The following is a 21,833-nucleotide window of genomic DNA, read 5'->3' on the forward strand; positions in this document are numbered from 1 at the left end:
GGCATTTTGCTTTTTAAGTGGTTCTTCTATGATGGTGGCTGAAGGGATTAGATTGGAGTGTCCAGTGTTGTGAAGTAAGGATATTTAAATTGATCACAAAGTAAATCTGACATCGAAAAGTAAAATTGGTAGCTAAAGAAAGTGTTCAAATGGACACTTTAAAAAAATTTCTTTGAGCCCTCCCCTCACGGAGTAGCACAGAGTGGAGGCTTGGATGCATTCAAGATTTGGCTCCATGCATAACCCACCTCCATGGCCCAGGAAGGCATTGTGGCTAGAGGTGTAATGGACGTTAATACTGCTTTACAAGAGGCGCTAGACCACCCTCGTCCGCGATGGCCTAACCATGTGGAATTCGTGAAGCTGCCCAAAGCCTTAGGCACCCAGCCCATCTTTGTGTACTTACCTCCAACTGCAGTGAACCTACGTACCTCAAGTCGGTGGAGGCCCTCTGTGCTGAACACCTAATCCGCCTAATTAAGGTGGATGACAACAAGAAACTAGGGGATGGGTTTCTTGTCAAGAAACCCATGTAGGCTTTCCATGTAGGCCTCTGTAAAATCCACAGAGAGGGAAAGTCCCGTGAAGTGGTTGGTTAAAGACTATGGCAAAGAGGTTCAGGCCAAGAATTCCATCGAGGAGTACTTCAGTTGCAGGAAATGAACAAGTAAACTTGGCTTTGTTTTCTTAATTTCTTTGAAACAAACATTCTTAAATGAAATATAAAACACCTACAGAAAACTGCTGAAGTCACAGGGGTGTAGCTCAGTGATTTCTCACAAAGTGAACCAACCATGTCAGCATTGTCTGGGCCAAGAAGCACAACTTGTCCAGGGCCCAGGAGCCGGGCCTTCTAATCCCCACTCCACCTCCCTCTTCAGAGGTCATCCTCGCTTCTAACACCACGCACTTATTTGGCCTCAGATAGGTACGTTTTACAGTTGTAACCATTTTTATTTGAAATTTCCTGTGTTCCTCCAGGTTATAGAATTTTGTTTGAATGAGACCAGATATGTTTATAATTATGTTTAATATGTTTGATACATGTTTAATAGTTGATCGAAATAATTGGGTAATTAGCATGAAATATCAAATGAGGAAAACCTACTTTCATTTAGTCACATTATGTTTCTGTAGTGAGAAAGGACAATGGACATTAGATTTGTTTCATGTTTTACTTTTCTAATTAGATGATAACCTTTAGCTATGGTTAAGATATGGAAAAAGCAGTTCTTCAGGATTTTCTGCTCACTGAATTTTATTATGTTTAAAAGCATTTAAAATTATCAAATGGAGACATGCCTTTATGAGACTAATTGTTGGCTCTCGAGAGGTTTTTTTATGTTTCTTTTGTCTTTTTTCAGTGGAAGCACTGACATTTCCTCCTTCTTCTGGGAAGTCATTCATCATGGGAGCAGATGAAGCCCTTGAAAGTGAACTGGGACTTGGAGAATTGGCAGGCCTTACAGTAGCCAATGAAGCCGATTCACTAACTTACGATGTGAGTGGTAGTTTCATTTTTGTTGTTTTTACTCATTCTTTTTAAATACAAAGTTAATTTTATAGGAAAAGATGGCAGTAAAGAAGCAAAACTTCACAAGTATAGAATTTGGTTCATTTTTTTTTAATCACAAACTTTGAAAATGTGAATATATTACAAAGATAAACAATATTTTTCACATCATATTGAGATTAAAACTATGGGATTTACCTAAATCTGTAAGTCAACATAGCTTGTTTATTGGTTTTAGATAAAGAATTCCCTTTTCCATTACCAAGTTTGGATTTTGTTTTATATTTTAGGGCATCAGTGACTAATTGAAATTCATACCTGCTGAGGGCATTGTTTATCTTGCTTCTTGAGTACATCATAGGTATCCTGCTGAGAAGTGATTTTAGCTGTTGTTAGGCAAGGATATATACAGGATATTTTTCCGGGAGTAAGGCTGACCTATCAGTGATTTGGACTAAAAATCTTTATGCATCCCAAACACAGTTGTTTTATAAATGCATTTATATTTGTTTGTCATAATCAGTTGTCAGAAAACTAGCTGCATATTTCATAAAGTATTTACAACCTATCTTATCTCTTCATTTAAAATCCTCTCAGTTTGCCTCTTGCTACTTCATTATCTTCACTGGAGGATTCATTATAGTTCCTGCCACATGGCGGATGTAGTGTGGATGCCTAAGCAGACCAAGGATATGATAAGAAAGTACTCCAAGGAGAAACCCTCACCACTCATTCCAATTTCTGCAAATCCAAAACTCAGTCTCTGTGCTAAGTCATTTAGGAAGTGTTTTGGGTTCTGCCTCCAAAAACAGCTGAAACCCGTATGCTTTTTTTTACCTCCGATCCTGGTCAATTTTTTTTCTTTACCTGGAACTACTACAATAACCTAATCAAAATGGGCTCCTTGTACTCCATTCTCCACATCTGTGAAACAGACTTTTTAAAAACCATTTCTATTTCCACTGTTTTTGTATCCTTACATTTACGTCTACCTTTTAAAAACACCATTTAGTTGACTTGTTTTTTTATCGAACCTTTGACAAACTTTTAAATTGGAGCATGTAGTCCATTTTTTAAAAAGTAATTATGGTATCTTTGGATTTAAGCATGTCATCTATTTATGTCACCTATTCTATGTTTATAAAGAGACTTTTTTTTAAACATACATTCATTATTATTTTTTTTATAATCTTTTTTTGGGGAGAACATTGGGGAACAGTGTGTTTCTCCAGGACCCATCAGCTCCAAGTCGTTGTCCTTCAATCTAGTTGTGGAGGGTGCAGCTCACTGGCCCATGTGGGAATCGAACTGGCAACCCTGTTGTTCAGAGCTCGTGTTCTAACCAACTGAGCCATCGGGCCGCCCATGATTATTTTCTTTATTATTCGCCCCTTTCCCCCATTATTTGGAGTTTATACACTCTTCATTACTCTTTTAATTGTTACCCTAGAGGTTACCACACACATCCTTTTAACCCTGTTTGAAAAGCTCCCACCCTACGTATGTGTCATTCTTGTGACGTATTTTATTTCTCTATACATTTATCTGCAGTCTGACATGAAGACTTGCCTTGGGTAAGATCTGTTTCCAGGCTTATTCATGTGGTTGTTGAAAGGCCTTGGTTCCTTGCTGCCTATTGGCTGGAGACTGTTTCCTCACCACATAGGCCTTTCTGTGGCTTCCTCCAGTGTAATGCCCTTGAAAAGAGTGGGGGTGAAAACATCCAAGATGGAAGGTTTTATAACCTAATTGTGGAAGTAATTTGTTCCCACTTTGCTAATGCTATTGGTCACACAGAACAATCCTGTAATGTGGAGGAGGACTACACAAGGTGTAAATACCAGAAGGTGGGGCTGATTGGGAACATTCTTAGTGGCTGCCTACCACAGTAAGACATTCAGTAGGAATCTGACTGCTCTTACATATGAAAGCCTTTCAGCTCTTTTAACAAGATCAGACAGGAGTCAACTCATTTGTTCCTCCCACCTTCCTTCCCCCCACTCCCCGAGGATAACTAGCTCTAATTCTTACAGTAGTTCCTTGCATAGTATGTTTTTTCATCTCTTATTGCCACAATTGTGACTTGTCCTATCCAAATTTTTCTGCAGGTTTTTAAACTTCTGGGTTCTAAATTATAGTATATATTGAGTGTAGCCTCTGAAGCCAGACTGCTTGGGTTTGAATCCAGACTTCTCCACTTACTAGAGGGCAAGTCACTTACCTTCTCTTTTCCTTACATGTCTAGTCTAAAGTGGGATAATGTTAATACCTACTTCATAGAGTTGTGAGGATTAAGTGAGTTAATGCATGTTAAGTCTTTTGAGTAATATTCAAAATAATAATGCTCAAAATAGCGTTTATTGTTAGTATTATGTTGGTTTTTGTCATTGTAATTATGGTAATAATTACAGTCTCCAGTGTGTTTCTAATACTTGTTTCACCGTTACTTACTTAAATCTAGCATGATTATTAGCCTTGGAATGTGAAGAGTTCATACATGGTGCTAGTGTAAAGTCAAACACCAACCTCTTTAGCTTTCCTATTACTTGGAATGAAAAAAATAGTCCTTTTTTTCCTTTCAGTTTTTGAGATGGAGTTTCTATGGAAGAAGGCAACATAACCATGAGTGTATCTTACCAATGGAATCTATTTTTTTGTAACATCTGATTGTCTCTTCTAATTTTAACATTTTATGTTTCTGGTCTGTAAACTTTGTTGAAAATATTTAGTTCTTGTTAGAAAATATTGGAAATCTCAAAAGTATGATGATCTTCTATGATATTAACATATTTAAAGATAACTTAGTTTTTCAGCTCTTACCCTAAAATTAGTTTCTATACTATAATTTAGGTTGAAATTACTTCTCTTTTTTTAAATCATCCCAGTGAAGATCTGTTTTATGTTATTAAATTATTCGATACTTCTTTAATATTGAATTATGTTACCTGTTTTCTTATAGCATTCATATTTCTTCAGAGAAAACCACTGTTGACATATTGCTAATTTTGCCTATTGATTTGGTTATTTACATTTAAAAATTGTTGTTTTGAAAGTTGCAAAAATGGGGTGGTTTAATGACAAATCAGCAAAAATTATGTTGAAACATTATTTTTCCCCCTATCGTAACTAAATGTATAGTCATCCTTTTTTTGTTTCTTTAATAGATAGCAAACAATAAAGATGCATTACGGAAGACATGGAACCCTAAGTTTACATTAAGAAGTCACTTTGATGGCATTCGAGCCCTTGCTTTCCACCCCATTGAGCCTGTTTTGATAACAGCATCAGAGGACCACACATTAAAAATGTGGAATTTGCAGAAAACAGCCCCAGCCAAAAAGTGAGATACCTTATTTTAACTATTTGAGTATTTTAATTAACAGATTTTCAGTAGAAAAATACTTACTTTATTATTTATTATTCCCCAAATATTTTTTAGTTCTTCTTCACCATATCACATAATTTAGACTGTTTTTCTATTCATACTCACAATCGAATGTTAGGTTGGAAAACTAACACTTAGGGAAAAATAGTATTATCTGATGGTTTTCCAGGATTTCTGAATCCTGATTACAATACTTATACAATGTTTTAACTGTGTCATATTTAGGGAGGCTTTTTCTCTGTTCTGAAATTTTCTACTGTTGTTGGAAACAGGCATAGACATGTTTAATCATCAAACCCCCACCCCATCCTTCCCCATTGTTTACAAGGTTTGAACTTGTGGAGTGGAAGGGAGGGAAGGCTGATTAGGAGGGGTGAGGGGCTTCTCTTTGATCTGGTCTTTTGACCTTGACCCTTGAGGTACTTTCCATACCCACCGAAATGTCTAGACTAAAAGGCAGTGTTGTGGCCGTCATTTAACTGCTAGTCTTGCCTTGCCCCTTGGTCCCTCTCTAAGCATGGGCAGACATGAGTTGGTATAAACCCTTTTATCACTCACCAAGCTAGTCCTGACCCCACTTGTTGGGGTCTTTATTGAAGCTCCTTTCCTTTCTTCCTTGGGTCACATGGTCTAGAACCCAGCATCTGCCAGCAAGGGCCCTTCTATAGTGTCAGGCATTTCTGTTTTTAGAAGAGTAGAAATGAACACCAAATGGATATTACAGAAGTTTTAGTACTGATAGAGAAAGGATATCTACTGCCCAGTTTAAAAGAGATCAGTGTCATTCCTGCTCTGAGTCATACATAACTAGATAAAATACTTGATTTATCAGTCTTTATCAGTTAGCTGGACCAGATCTTGCTAAAACCAAGTGAATCCTCATTTGGATCAGGTATCTTCAGCAGAGAAAAATTATTTCTTGGTTATAAACTGTGCCTTTTGTCTTTCTTGTTCTTTGGTCACAGTGGGTATCACATTAGACTAAAGAATATCAATGTGTTATGATATATTCTTGACTAAAATTTAGAAAAATATTGAAACAAGTTTCTTGCTGGTGATAATACTTTCACATGTAAATAACAGTGGCCTTGAACTTAAAACTTTGGAAATAATTTGAGGAGAGAGATCATATGCCTATAAAAAATTTCAATACAATGTAGAAAATGGTAAATACTTGACTTTAAATCCAGTTTCCATTAACAGTCATGGCCAGTTTAGGCACTGTAGAGTACTCATATACTCAGTGTTCTGTAATGAATGACCTGATAACTTGCACAGTTTCTTCTAGTATCAAGCACAGACATATTAGCCCTCATAGAAACACAAGGACATTAAAGTACCATTTATTGAAATTCTATGTGCATGGTTCTGTCGTAGGCTGTTTTACTTGCAGAATCTCATTTAATTCTGTATTTGGTGTTATCCCTATTTTTTTGTTTTATTTTAAAAATAGAAGAATCTGAAGTTCCAAAAGATTGAATAATTTGCCTAAAGTTTGTCAGTTAATGACAGAACTGGACATTGAATCCATAATTTATGATGTAATTCAGCCATACTGTTTACTACTGAAACTTAGAGTGCTAAAAGTCCTCTCCCTCTCTGATTTAGGAGTACATCCCTTGATGTGGAGCCTATCTATACATTCAGGGCTCATAAGTAAGTATGTGCTTTTTCTTTTCTAAAATATCAACATCACTATAAATCAGCCTGATTGGAATATTTTCTTTCACTTATGTATTCATGTTACTTATTTTTGTATTTTGTATTTAGTAGCTTTTTTTAAAAAATAATTTTAAAAGAAACTGGCAGATAATATGTTAAAAACAAGTTTATTACTACCAAACAGGAATCCTTGCTGACATTAGATTTTGTTTGCATGATGTTTGAATGACATATGTATAAGAAAGTTGAGGAAATTAGATTTAAATATTAGAAATCCTGACCATTTTTCCCTTGAGGATAACATAGATAAAAATATCCAAGAATTTTTTTTTTATTGTGATCACATATTATTTGATTTTCATTGTTTCCATTTAAGCTTAAGGAATATACATATTCACTTGATTTAACAGAGAGATTAACATACTTTTTGTATAAAGGGTCAGATAGTACTGTGTTTCCCGGAAAATAAGACTGGATCTTATATTAATTTTTTCTCCAAAAAAAACATTAGGGCTTATGTTCAGGGGACGTCATCCTGAAAAATCATGCTAGGCGTTATTTTCTGGTTAGGTCTTATTTTCGGGGAAACATGTTAAACATTTTTAGTTTTTTTAGGCCACATATTTTCTGTTGTATGTTCTTGTTTTCAGTTTAGTTTAAGTTTAGTTTTGTTTTACAACCCTTTAAAAAATGTGAAAACCATTCTTAGCTTGAGGACTGTTCAAAAACAGACGACTAGCTGGATTTGGCCCACATGCCATAGTTTACCAGCTTTTGGTTTGGCAGAAGAAGGAAAATGAACAAAGCTTTTATAGTACTTTTATTCATTGTACAAAACTGAAAAATAGAAGTCATTTGAATACTTAAGTATTGTTATTTTTAGTAAGTCCTATTATCAGTTAATTTTTGAGACCAGAAATTGATTTGAATCTCCCAGAGGTCCAGTGCTCTGTGTGGTGATGAGCAGCAGTGGCGAGCAGTGTTACAGTGGTGGTGCTGACGGGTTGATCCAGGGCTGGAACACCACCAACCCCAACATCGATCCCTATGACTCCTATGGTATGTGCGTCCCCAAGGTCTGCTAGCATAAAATGGTTTCTCTCCACACAGTTTACATAGCATGCATATGGGAAAAGTGAGATAGTTTAGAAAACAAATGAGTAAAAGAGAATCATGTCTTTATTTTGTTAAAAAGCACTCCTGTATTTAGGAACCAATTTGATATATGATGCTAAAAGAAAAAAGGAAAAATGTATTTATTCTTCCAGGAAAAAACCGTTTCCACCACCCAAAGTCTTGTTAATTGGAGATACTGACTTGCTGGACAACTGTTTTCTTTATCTTAGGCATCTGAACAGTACTTGGTACATTATTACTAATCTGCAATCATAATTTATCACTAACCTTAATAAACAACTTTGAGGGAAAGCGCATGTTGGCCTCATCATCTTGATCAATTATTGGAGGGCAAAAAGGCTAATTACTTTTCAAGTCCATGGCACCAAAATATTTAAAAGTCATTAAAAATTAAGAGGTGCCGTTTAATCTTGGGAATACTACCATGAAATACAGATCCTTATTATAATGTATCACTACCTATTACTGTAAATTTTCTAGTAAAAACTGGTTTAGGAATTGACTATATTGGTTTCCTCTTACATTCTCAAATGGTACGAAGTGTCTTATTTGTCATTAAACCATATTTTATTTTATCACTTTAGTTTAATTTTACCACCAAATCTAAGTAAAGATAAATTCAATATCCAAAATTTTTCCCAACATTTCTTTAATAAACATTTAACATGTTTTGTGAAAGGTGGACTTCCTCTTCCACCTAGTTCTCTTACGGATTTATCTGTTTCATGCTTTTCCATATTTCCGTTATCTGTGTATCAGAGGATCCATCAGTTGTCCTCATCCTGTCCCAAGCCAACTCTTCCCTTTTTGCTCTTGACCTCATTCTCTCCTTTCCTTTAAGAGTGCACTCTACCCCCCCTCCCTTGCTTCCATCTTAAGCCTTACCCTCTTTGTTCTCTTTCCATCCCCTCAGCATTTAAGTAAATTCAGCTATCCCCCTTCCTGAGCAAGGGGAAGCCTTTTCTGGCTCCGTTTCCCTCTCTGGTTTCTGTGTAGTCTCTCTTTCCTTCATCATCTTTGTCTCTTTGGTGGTATTGTCTAGAAAACACAATTACTAGTTACTAATTCCTGTGCACCATCCCCCTGCTTTCTGTCTTCTGGTTATACCACTTAAATATAACAAGATTTTCAGTGACTACCTAATTGGCTCCAAGGGGTATTTTACAATCTTTATTTTACTAGATATATTGGCTATCTGAAACTGTGGACCACTCCATCCTTTTCGAAATTTGTCCACTATTGATTTTTTTGACATGTAACACTGACAGTTTCTGTTCTCTATTCTTTATAAACTCCTTTTATTTTATCTTAAATATTGGCATCAAATCCCAGATTTCAATCCATTCTTTACATTGTCCACATATCCTTTAGTAGATTGAAGCCACTTCTGTAGTTTTATATGCAGTTGACTCATAGATCTCTTTAAGTCTCAGACTGCTTACAGAACATTTCAAAGTGGCTGTTTCCTAGTCCATAAATCCCCACAGTGTTATGTTTCCTCTCCCTTGTATTTTTTGTTTGTTGCTGGTGCTACTAGAATTAGTCAAATTAGAAACATAAGAGTTATCCTTGATTCCTTGTTTTGTTTTACTGCCCACACCTTATTAATTACCTAGTCTTTTTGATATCATCCTCTAAATATTTTTAAAATTTATTCCTTCTGCTTTGTCCCTTTTACCACTGCCCTCACTTGGGTCTTCATTATCACTCTCTCAGTCTACTGAAACAGTCCCCTTGCTTTCTTCTTGATTTTGTCCAGCCTGTTTTCACTACAGTCCGAGTTACCTTATTAAATACTTACTTCACCGTACTGCCCCTGGGAAACCCTTCAGTGGTTCCCTATTGCTTTGCAGATAATTTCCAAGTACCTTAATATGTCTTAGGAATCCCACCATAAACCAGCCACTCTCATCTCATCCACTTCCTGCCTCAAACTTCATACTTCTGTGATACTGAATTGCTTATAAATTTCCTCACATAGGATGGGATGATACCCCCTTCTGGGATTTTGTAGGTGCTGCCTCCTTTGCCAGGAATGCCTTCCCTCTGTTCTTTGCCCAATATCTCTACACTCTAGGTGTCATTCTCTTCAAGAAGCTTTCACTCATCCCAGTTTCTCTCCATGTAATGGGTGTTTGTCACTATTAATTATACTTATCACATTGTCTTTGGAGGACAAGCATGGCAGTGTATCTTAATCATCTGTGTGGTCCCAACATCTAGCATAGTGCCTAACACACAGTGTGTCTTCAGTAATACTTTATGGGATGGCTGAGGTACAGGACAGATAACCACCAGTGACATTTTCAACTTAACATCTCTGAGCCATCTTGAAAGTACCACTTCATAGAATCATGTGAGGATTAATAATGAAAGTTTCCAATTTGACTTTTATCAGAAACAGTGTTATGTGATCCTCCCCCTGCCTCTGTCCTCCCTCCCCCATGTGCACATCATTCATGTGTAAGTTACTGCTGTTTGAGAATTTGGAGCTTCCTGGAGGCCTCAGTTCATGTCCATTATGTCAGAGGCCTGTTGCTCCCAGGAATAACTGCCGTTCAAAGTATAGTTGGGTAAGTGGCCTAAAGGAGTCTATCCAAAGTGCTGAAGGAGGTCAGAGGAGGGAAGGATCTCTGTTTACTTCTTCAGGGAATAGTTTATAAATTAAAAATTCTCCATTTGCATATTTCCAAGCCTGTTTTTAATTATTGCAGCATTTCAGAAGAGTGATAGACACTAGGAAGCATGTTTTATACTGTTACCAGGTGCTTTTTTCCCCTCTGTAATCTAAGTATCTTTATAATTGGTTTTTCTTCTCCTGATTTTGCATTTTTTGCTGTTCTGTATAGATCCTTCTGTTTTAAGAGGCCCTCTGCTAGGCCACACCGATGCAGTCTGGGGTTTGGCTTATAGTGCAGCACATCAGCGTTTGTTGTCCTGTTCAGCAGATGGCACTCTCCGTTTGTGGAATACAACTGAGGTTGCTCCAGCCCTAAGTGTATTTAATGATAATCAAGGTACGTACTTTTAGAAGTTATTTTGCTGACTCTCATAAAATTCTAAATTATCTAAATTATGTCTTATTATAAAAACAAAACATACAAATAAATGGTTCCAAAAATTCTTACTGTTCAAATTTAATTTGAAGGGTGTTTGAAGTAATGACAATATATTTATTTGAATTTCCAACTTATGTATAATTTAAAAAGCACAGTAGTTGATAAAAAAGAGTACATCTTAAAATTTTTTTATTGATATAAGAGTTATATGTAGTACAAAACAGATATTAAGGATACTTTTTAATGAGTTTGATAAATGCATAGCTCTTCCATCCAGATACAGAACGTTTTCCTCACCTCCCCAAAGTTCCTGCATGCTTCCCAGTCAGTCTCCTCTCTCCCCATTCCCAACCAGTTGTTATTTCTGTCATCATAGATTAGTTTTGTCTCTTCTAAAACTTCATATAAGTGAAATCATACAATGTGGACTCTGTATCTGACTTTTTACTCTCACTATAATTTTTTTGTGATTCATCCATTTTATAGTTAAGTATCAATAATTTATTTTTATTCTTTAATTGTATTTCATTCAACCACAGTGTGTTTATTTATTTACCTCTTAATGGACATTTGGATTGTTTCCAGTTTTTCACTATTATGAACAAAGCTGCTGTGAACATTCATATGTTTTTATTATATGTAGGTAAAGACCTAAAAGTAGAATTGTGTGTTTAACGTTATATGAAACTGCCAAACTTTTTTCAGCATGGTTGTACCATGTTACACCACTGACAGCAATGTATGAGAATTCTAGTTTGCTCTACATTTGGTGTTGTCAGTCTATTTAATTTTACCCAGTCTAAAGAGTGTGTAGCAGTATTTCATTGTGGTTTAATTTGCATTTCCTTGCTGGCTAATTATTTTGAGCATTTTTATGTCTCTATTAGTCATTAATATATCTTCTGTAATATGCTCATTTTTGAACTGTTAGCTTGCTTTAGTTAGATTTTTGAACCAAATGAAAAAAATCAGATTATATTTATATATACATGTCATTTTATTTTTTTATGTTTATAAATAAGATCCAAGTTTTAGCCAAGCTTTACCCTATTCTAGGTGATAAAGATACCATCTTTATTCCTGAGCTCTCATAACTTGAGTCTAGGTTTTGATGAGTTGCCCGCATTGATATTTGCACGACTCTACCAATAACAGTTTGAATTTTACTTTTTAAATTCCATATTTTTGATGAATTAGAATTTATAATAAGAGATGGGCTTTTAAAAATGAATTCTCATGTTGCCATTCTAAGCCCCAGATTGAGGTGGAAGCAGCAAAACTTGTCGTACGTACATGTTTTCCATTTTTTTTCCTGAATAAAGGCCGGCATTCATATTATTCATATATACATATACATATGTATATGTATATATATCTGAGTCACACATAGAAGATGTACTGAACAGGTAAGAATAGTAAAATAGACTAGGGCTAAAAGAAACCAAAGAAATAATCTCCATTGAATGGCTATGAGCAAATTCTTATTCTAATGTCAAGCCTCACTTCTTAAGAAAATCATGCAACTACTTGTTTTGCTATATTTTAAGCACACTGTCAAGTAGACCTTCTAACTGCCATTCTCTTTGAATATGTTCTGACTTTTTTAGAATTGGGAATCCCTGCCTCTGTGGATCTAGTGAGCAGTGACCCGAGCCATATGGTAGCATCATTCAGCAAAGGATATACAAGCATCTTTAACATGGAAACTCAGCAACGCATTCTCACTTTAGAATCCAACCTAGATACAAGTGTGTATACCAATTTTAAATCGTTTGTGTTTGGCTCAATTTTTTAAACTTTATCAAAATTATCACTACTGGAGTCACAGTTACTTACAAGGATATAATAATTTACAATTGAGTTTAAGACTTGGGAGTAAAGTTTATATACATTTATAACTATACTGTTTGAAATAGCATTTGAGCTATTCCAGATAGAAGTCAAGTTTAATTTTATACCAAATGATTAGTTAGTTTTTAGTTCTATTTGAAGAAAATATCCTGAATATAAAATAAATCTATTTTTCATTTCTCATAATTTGATTTTTTAAATCTATTTTATATTAGTAATATAATATGGCATAGCTTAGTACTGATTAGAATATAGATCAGGTTATACCTTTCAGAATCCAAAATCTGAAGCTTCTTATTGGATACAGGAAGTCAGGAAATAATTTCTCAGATTATGAGGAAGATATTACAGAATTTTTTTGGCTTGCGGCTCTTTTAACCATTGATTGCTTAATCCAGACAATGACTGTTTAGGTTACAGTTGATAGAACTACATACACATATACTGTTATTTTAATTTTGCAAACTAGCTTTAAAAATAATTATTCCATTCTTCATTCCATTTTGGTTTTCTTCATTTTTTCTTCCCAATCTGTTGTCCTTTGTGAGAATTGTTTGGAGAAGTAGGCATGAATAGAGCTTTGAACTTTTTGATTGTAAAAGAGAGAGGCAAAAAAAATCAAATTGAGATTATGGCATAGGAAAAAAATTTTTTCGCCAAGAAATGCAGGTTTTTAGACTCTCAGTAAATCTAAAATTTATGTATATGACCTAAAGCTATAGTAGTAAAGTAAAAAACCAATATGAAATTAAGGATGTGAACATTTTTGGAATTACCTTCAGAGATTGTGGTCAATTCTTTAAATGTCCTGAGTGGTAAATGTTGATTTTTAATTACTGCTACAAATTAATCCAATGTCTGGTCTAGTGGACGAAATAATTAATTGGACTAGGCGATTCCGTTTTTATCCCCCAAGATGGGTGAAAACGTCAGACTATAGTCATCTGACTTTTTGCCTGATAACTGGAAGCATTTGCTGAAGAAAACTGCCAAGAGTATTTTGAGCAAAGGCAGCATTATTGGAATAAGTTAAAATTATTTTGAGTTAAAATAATACGTCCTGAAATTTCCTAAATTATCAATTTGATTAGAGTTGCATAGAGCAAACTTAAGTTAGTCTTTTATTCATTTCTACTGTGACTGCCCTTTAGCTATTTATATTTGGCTATGTTCTATTCTGTAATTTAGCAGATGCTGTTTTAAATTCAAATTCAGACCAAACATATTTCAAGGGAAAAGTGAATTTCATATAGAGTTTAAAAGGATGAAGACTTGTTAGAATCAGATTAAATTATTCTCTTTCTCATTGAGGTTAATTGTGGTTTCACTGTGATAAAGTCAAAGGTAGTTGAAGCAGGTAATTGGGTACTTCTGAATCCAGTGAAAAGGCAAACCATTTCTAAGCTGCAAGCTGAATGTGAATATTTTGAGAATTGTTTCAATTCATTGTTAGAATAATGTCTGGTAGGCCTTCAGTTTATTTCTAGTGTTCTTTGCATTTTGCGTACTTGTCTGATTCACCATCAAGTGGAAAAGCTTCCTAACAGGTGTTACTAAATAAGAATTTTCATTTGCCTGCGTCCATCATTTGATTTCTGTTGTACTTATATTCTAGATCTGAAACTCATTGAAGCTACTTACATAAACTTCTGTCAGAATATGTGGGATATTTAAAGTATTTGTGTTTTGTTGTTATTCTCCTGCTATACTTTAGAGAGGGTATTTCTCAATGGTGTGATATTTCTGGAGGGGAAAAAAAATCCGTAGGCAGAATTTTTTTTTTTTTGGGGGGGTTAGCTTTTGATGGTTTCAAAGGCCTTCTACTCTTTTTATTTTAATTTCAGGTGTACAAAACAATGTAATAGTTAGACATTTACACCCCTCACAAAGTGATAATCCCCCTCCCCCAATCTACTACCTCTCTGACATCTTATATAGCTGTTACAATTCCATTGACTCTATTCTCTACGCTGTACACTCCACATCCTGTAACTACATATATATTAAATTACAGTTGACATTCATTGTTACTCAGTTTCAGCTTCAGGTGTACAGCTCAGTGCCATAGGCTGAATATTGAAGTTAAGCTCTTTACTTAGGACCATTTAAATTGAGTATAACTGATCCAAAGCTTACTCTGCATGGTCAAGTGACTGCCTTCAGCATTGGAAAAAGACTATCTTCAATTTTAAAGCTGTCACATTTCTAGGAAACATGAAAATCCAATGGAGCAGAGTAATGCTACTGCTATTTTTAGCTATATTTAACTATATTTTATTGTGACTATAAATTCATAATACCTATTCTAATATTAAAAATTGTTATTCAACTCATTATTTTGAAGTAATTTTTAATTTGCAGAAACATTTCAAAAATAGTACAAGAACTCCTGACTACCTTTCACTAGATTCATCAGTTTTTAACATTTGCCGCATTTTGTCACATTTACTTTATCATTCTCTGTATATGTGTATAATTTTAAATTCTGAACCTCTTAGGAGACATCATACTCCCTTAGATCCTTTATAAAATGTCATTCCTAAGAACAAGGTCATTCTCTGACATAGCACATTAAAATTACATCATCAAAATCAGCAAATTTAACCCTGACACAATGCTGTTGCCTGAGTTATGATTTACATTCAAATTTGCCAGTTGTCCCAATAATGCACTTTAAAAGGACATCCTTTCCTTTCCCTGGGTCATGATATAATGATTTTTAAACTCTGATATGTCTTAAATTAGTGTTAACTTTATGTAGATTCCCCCTTTTTTCTTATAAAAAGTATCTTAACAAAATAACTAATTAAACGTAAGTTCTTAATTATTGAGGTCCTTTTGATAAAAGACTTTGAGGAGGAACTTTTGATAGCTTAGGAAGCAGTTTTGGCAGTTGTCTGATTTGTGTGAGCCATCTGGTTGGGATAGAAGTAGCAATTAGAATAGGTACTTTGTCCCAGAATTTTGGGGGAGTCACAATTTTTCTAGACCTTTGTTCATTGACTGTGATATGCGCCAAATGACACGTCCTGGCCTGCCTGTCTCATTATATAGAGAGGAGTTTAAGAAATGAAAAAACTTTTAATTGTAATACTCAATATATACCCATAACAAAAGATGAATACAAGTCACGTTTGACTTCTGCGCTTACAAGAGGTGCTCAGAGTGGTTACCATCAGCGTCCAGACACTTCTGATTGCGGCGAACTACTGCTTGAGCATAGAAAGCATCTCTTAAAATGTGTATACATTTTTTTAGCACCCCAGTATATACTTGAAATCTCTTGAAAACTGTTAAGTAGTGCACAAAAAGTAGTATTGGAATGCTGGCTATTTAAAAAATCCAAACATGGTAGGCTGTCAAATGATGACCATTTGTATTACAGAGAGAAAGAGAAAATTAAAGTGTTAAGATACTCTCTTTGTCATGTATATCATTAGATGATAACCATGTGATAAAGAGGCCTCTATCTAGAAATAATTGAGATTTAAATTGGGGCATTATCTACATGTAATTAATGATGGAACTTGATTAAAGTAGCAGAAATAACACAAAACATTATAAAATGAGAAGTGCCAGTGGCTCTATGATAAGCCCTAGGCAGCACCCATTGATAGCAGGTGGTGGAAAAGGAAATTCTAATTTTAGTACCTCTAGATTTGTCAGTAGAGTATTACTCAGGCAAGTCTCATTTCCTAACATTGAAATTATGAACACAATCGCAGAATAAATGGACTAAAGAAAAATTAAAGTCACATCATTTGCTTTTTCAGCTTTTTAGGTGAGTTTTCAGTTCTCTTTTGTGTGAAGAAATAGTAGCTTTGACTAATTTGTGTTGTCTTTAATTTTTTTCTGTTTAGCAGCCAACTCTTCCTGCCAAATAAATAGAGTCATCAGTCATCCCACTCTTCCCATCAGCATCACTGCTCATGAAGACAGGCACATTAAATTCTATGATAACAATACAGGTAAGAATTTATTAAAAATTGATTGTTGTTAAAAAAAAATCTCCACTATAAATAGGTTAAGTTCAGTGTCTATCAGTGGCTTTATTGTCAGGGAATAGGCATTTGAAACACAAATACTCAGCTCAGTTTCTGTTCATTCCATCCAAATAAATCCATTGAGAGCTACTCTTCATGATATCACATAGCATCATCTTGGTTTATTTAATTGTAAGTACATGTTATATTTTGGCCCCAGAGCCAAGGTTATCACTAGCAACGTAATGAAAAATTTATTCAAACACCAATAAAAATGATCTCTTACTGTGAGTATATTGGGAGAAAGTAGAAACATGTACTGTGGAAAAGTAGAAGTAGAGGCATATGATCATTATATTTTGTTTAAAATTGTTCAAGTTTTGAATAGCCTTAGTGTTCGGATTGAAAACTTCTAAGTCATTTGGTTTATCTTACTCATTTTTCCATGGACTGATCTTTTCTGCATTATAATACTGACTGTTTCATCCAGATTGATTTGAATTGGGGCTTTCCCAATTTTTGTTGGATTATATTTCACTAGTCTAACGGAAATTCATGAGGAGTTGCGCTGGGAGGAAAACACTCTGTTAGCAGCCATATTTACCTGAGTATCAGCTATTGGCTTTGTAAATATGTTGACTTTTGCTGACTTTGCTTAGCTGCAGGTGATGGGTAATTTAATATTTTTAAACTTTCTATATATTGTTTCCACCAAAATTGTAGCCAGGTTTTCTCTCTGTTCCTTAGTCTTTGTCTCAGTCTCTTCCTCTGTTTTCACAACCCATAGAGTTTGCCTGTAGCCAAAGGATGCAAAGTAAGTGATCAACAGTGTCCACGTTCTAGTTAATGAACATGACTTAAAGCAATATTTGTGTAGAAATTACTAACTTTTGTATTGTGATTCGAAAGACAAAAATATTATCTGGAATTTGAGCTTTTGTTTCTCATCATGACTATGGCTAGAGCGGAGAGGGAGACACTGTTGTTTTAGCTGATGAAAAAAGCTCTTGATGCAATAAGTACACAGAGAGGTGTGACTGGAGAAACCAGTATAATGTTGTGGTTGGCATATATTCAGGATGAGGAAAGCTGTTAATAAAGAGTAACAATCTCTTTTTCCAAAGGCAAACTGATCCACTCAATGGTAGCCCACCTAGAAGCCGTTACAAGTTTAGCAGTTGATCCTAACGGCCTATACTTGATGTCTGGAAGTAAGTACATCAATTGGGCATTATTTATTTATTCTTTTTAATTTCATGTTAACGTAATTTTCCTTTCAATTTCTTTTCTTTTGATAATAGGTCATGACTGTTCAATACGGTTATGGAACCTAGAAAGTAAGACATGTATCCAAGAGTTCACAGCTCATCGGAAAAAGTTTGAAGAATCAATTCACGATGTAGCTTTCCACCCATCCAAATGCTATATAGCCAGTGCTGGGGCTGACGCACTGGCTAAAGTCTTTGTATGACAGAATGCATCATCCTCACCTTCTAGCTCTTTACAAATAATCAACTGCACAAAAGAGATACAGAAGACCAGGGCAAGAATCAACCCATCCTGCCCTTTCGTTCTGCTGAAGGAGCACAGAGGACATTTGTTAAAGTATAGTTTTGCAATTCGTATACTGTTTTCTAAAACTAAGGTTTGTTCAGGTTGCTGCAAGCTCAGCTGAATCTATGAGCCTGAAAACTGTTTCAAATTTCCCCCAAAATAGAAGCTTTTATTTCTGAGGTTGTTCTAATTCGCTAGGCAGGCCTGAGCGAACTTAAGTTTAGTTGGTCCCCTATTGACTAAATAGGGCACACTTTATGGCATAATTAAATAGCTTGGTGGCTGGGAATAGTGGAGGAAGAGCGGAAAGTTAGACCTAGTTCTCCCCTGAGAAATCTTGTTAAATACATTAGTAGTCAAAACAGTAATCTTTACCATATCTGTTGTACTAACCCGTGTGCATAATGACCATGCAGTGTTAAAATGAGTTTTGAATTTAGCAATCCTTTCAACTCTTCACATAAAGCACTTGGCAAAGCATTTTACTTATTAGGGGAAAAAAATGCAATAATATGTTAAATATGTTATTATTTAGAAATGCTAAACAAATATTTAGTTTGTAAGCAGATTTCTATATTGTAATACATTTTGGAAAATAGATTTGGTACCATTCTAAAGTTTAGCTGTCAAAAACACTCATCAGTGTGAAGAGTAGTTGATAGAATCTGCTTTTACTAAAGGATTTAACTTATTCAGGTTTAAGATTCTGTTTATTTTTAAGGGCAAGCAGGGCATGTCTTTGTAATAATTTCTATTAATTTTAAAATTCACTTTATTCATGTGATATTTATATTACCAGAGTGATTATTTCATATTGATGAACTCTTAACTTTCTAGTGGTTGAAAAGATGAGAGTTATTTGCCAGTACTCATTTATCAAAACCCATATAACCATGCTTCAGATGATCTCTGCTCTTTCTTCTTTGTCTCTCATATTCACATTATCTGATAGCTATCAAAAATAGTTTATAATTATTATGTTTTAACAGTCCAAGGGATATGGTTAACCTCAGGCAGCTGCTTTTGCAGATGTACTAAATAAAGCAAATGTTTTATACCCCAAAAGCCCTCCATTAGCATCTCCGAGAAGAACTTCTTGGAAATCTGGATGGAAGACTTCAGTGCATATTGGATAAATAGCTCTTTCTTTCTCCCTACCTCTTCTCCATTGTTTAATGGAATACACAGCATGTTTTAATGGGCAGTGACTATTATTTCTGGGGAAAACCATATTTTAAAGGACCAGGGTTCCCTGGTCCTTGCCTGCGACTGAAATGTGGTCAGCTCTTAGGATTCCCATGACCTCATTCTCTGGATCTGGTATGTAGACCTCATTCCTACAAGTGTCCCACCTCTCCTCATGCACTCTTGTTTGCCCAAAATGTCAGAGACCTATCTAGAAATGAGAACTAAATTAATGCCCAACTTTTCAGCAAAATATGTATATAATAAGCTCTCGGACTAAAAAAAATCCATATTATAAATATTTTAACCTTTTGATGCAATTCCTACATTCCTATCCCCTCATATTCCATTGTCATAACAGTCACACTTCTGATGATATGAACTCCTGGAAGAAGTATTCTGATAGTGATGTAGATGAGAATTGACAACTTTTCTTTAAAATTTCTGCTTGTCTGCCTCTAAAATTCTGCAGTATACAGGCAAATTTTCTTTAAAGTTAAGGACCTGTGCTAAATTTACTTAATTGATATGCAGATATGCTTTAACACTTTGACAAAGCTACCTTGTCATTTCATCTGTGCTTTGGTTAACAGTAGGTTCAAGGGACTCATTTGTATAATCGAATGAATTGACCTGAACATTTGCTACCGGTCATATCTGAGTTACATACCAGGTGACAATTTGTATTCCCATGCAGACACAGATCGTGATTGGTGAATTCCTCTTTCGGTTCTGCAGAGCAAAGAAGTGGCGTTGCTAACCTAACATTTATAGAAGGATACTGGAAAACTTGAGTCAGATGCCTACCCATGGCATGTTTATGATGAGTGACTACAAAGCTATTGTTCTACCAGTTATTGCTTTAATTACCTTCCAGGGTCTTCAGTGCCTGCTTTACTTATGTAACTGAATTTCTCAAAACCAACACCTTTTTACCTGCATTTTATGCCTCACAGTTGAAATTTTTCTGTTAGTGAGTGGAAAATAACCATGAGATATGTAGACTGTACTGCAAATGATGGAACTATTGAAAGTTCCTTAGGAAGCCAGTGCTGTGCCACTGGAAACTGTATGCAGAAACAGATTTGTCTCACTAGCACTGTATGATCTCAGCCTAGAATTGAGCCAAAGCTGTCTTCCAACCAGAGAGAATGATCCATGTACATGTGTCTGCTTTCCCCCCCTCAGCCTATCAAAAATTGAGTCAACATTCACAAAATAATATCATTATAATTCAAACAGTCACGAAATGCTTTCACACTGCTTAATTTGTAAATATTTTGGATGAAATGTATTGGAATAGTATGAAAATTAGCAGGAGATGTGGGTCCCTGCCTTATTTTCATATGCTATGGATACATCTCGGGAGCTTGCAGCACCCTTCTCAAAACTCGGCTGTCCTATGGAGCTCATTTGCTACTCAGACCATAGATAGATATTTAACATAAGTGATATAATGACCTTCAGTATTTTTCTATTGAACAAGTTTATCAATTTTTGCCATTAAACAGATAATTCGTTATGCAAAGTATTTAGCTTTTATAATCATTTTAGTTATGACTTAATGGGGAGGAATTGAGCTGCATCACTGATAATGAAATTTGTGAGAAATTTTTTGTTTATCTGACTTTCATTCCTTCAGTATTCTTGCTATAAATTTCTTTTGGAGATGATGATTTATTTGAAAATGTCTAAAATGTATGTATATTTTATAAATATATATTATATATATTATAAGAATATATATAATATATATAGACTATATATATATGTATATATATATATATATATATATATATATATATATATATATAAAAAACCATAGGTGCATTTTACTGTTTTGTATTTTCATTTTTGGAGGTAGTGTACACAGCAGGTAATGATGAGTATGAATGTTGTGCTGTTTGCTTTTACAATATAATATATAGTTCTAAATGTTTAAATTACTGTAAATATGATATTCATTATAGGCTAGCATGCTTATTTTAAAGACTGTCATTCTAGTTTATTAAAATCTGAATGTAAGAAAACTTGGCTATTCAAATGTGAATTGAAAAATATTCCATTCTCAGTACTCAACCATTTCCATTGAACATTCAGGATTTTTAACGAAACACATACCATCAAGAAGGCAATAGCTAGAGAATGAGAGGTGCCTTTACTAAAAATACAAATGCAGCCTTACAGTGAGGATGAGGCTTGAGTTTGGGAGTGGGGATGAGAGAGAGAGAGGGAGAGAGAGAGTGTGTTGGCCAATCTGTGAAGGTCCTGATTTGTGACCATCAATGTCTTTTTAATATATCTGCTCAACTTCTAGGACTTCAGGGGACATTTCATGCGCTATCTTTGTGCTCTTTTCAGCACCGTATATACTTTCCAAGAATTTTGAATGTGAATTCCTAAAAATTTCAGTAGAGAAGGAAATAACTCTTATTTCATTATAGTCAAGTTCAGGTAAAAGGAGAAATTGTTGGTTCACCAAAATTATGGGATCTCATTAATGT

General features: G+C 34.8%; 1 protein-coding gene and 1 pseudogene across 3 annotated transcripts in view; both read left to right on the forward strand.

The window, feature by feature from the left end:
- The window catches only part of STRN (striatin), a 77,844-nt gene extending 56,985 nt beyond the window's left edge, over positions 1 to 20,859 (forward strand). For both annotated transcript variants that reach the window (XM_081068172.1, XM_081068173.1), the window contains 9 exons: positions 1,365 to 1,501; positions 4,678 to 4,853; positions 6,507 to 6,554; positions 7,498 to 7,619; positions 10,547 to 10,714; positions 12,364 to 12,504; positions 16,468 to 16,575; positions 17,715 to 17,801; positions 17,892 to 20,859. In XM_081068172.1, coding sequence (XP_080924298.1) covers positions 1,365 to 1,501; positions 4,678 to 4,853; positions 6,507 to 6,554; positions 7,498 to 7,619; positions 10,547 to 10,714; positions 12,364 to 12,504; positions 16,468 to 16,575; positions 17,715 to 17,801; positions 17,892 to 18,061 — 1,157 coding nt within the window. In that variant the 3' untranslated portion in view covers positions 18,062 to 20,859. The remainder of the gene's footprint in view (positions 1 to 1,364; positions 1,502 to 4,677; positions 4,854 to 6,506; positions 6,555 to 7,497; positions 7,620 to 10,546; positions 10,715 to 12,363; positions 12,505 to 16,467; positions 16,576 to 17,714; positions 17,802 to 17,891) is intronic.
- Positions 253 to 663, forward strand: LOC308505613 (small ribosomal subunit protein eS12-like; annotated as a pseudogene). The gene has a single exon. The product of its transcript is annotated as a small ribosomal subunit protein eS12-like (transcript).
- Positions 20,860 to 21,833: the final 974 nt, after the last annotated feature.

This window comes from Rhinolophus hipposideros (assembly GCF_964194185.1).
Source record: "Rhinolophus hipposideros genome assembly, chromosome: 12".
NCBI classification, from domain to species: domain Eukaryota; kingdom Metazoa; phylum Chordata; class Mammalia; order Chiroptera; family Rhinolophidae; genus Rhinolophus; species Rhinolophus hipposideros.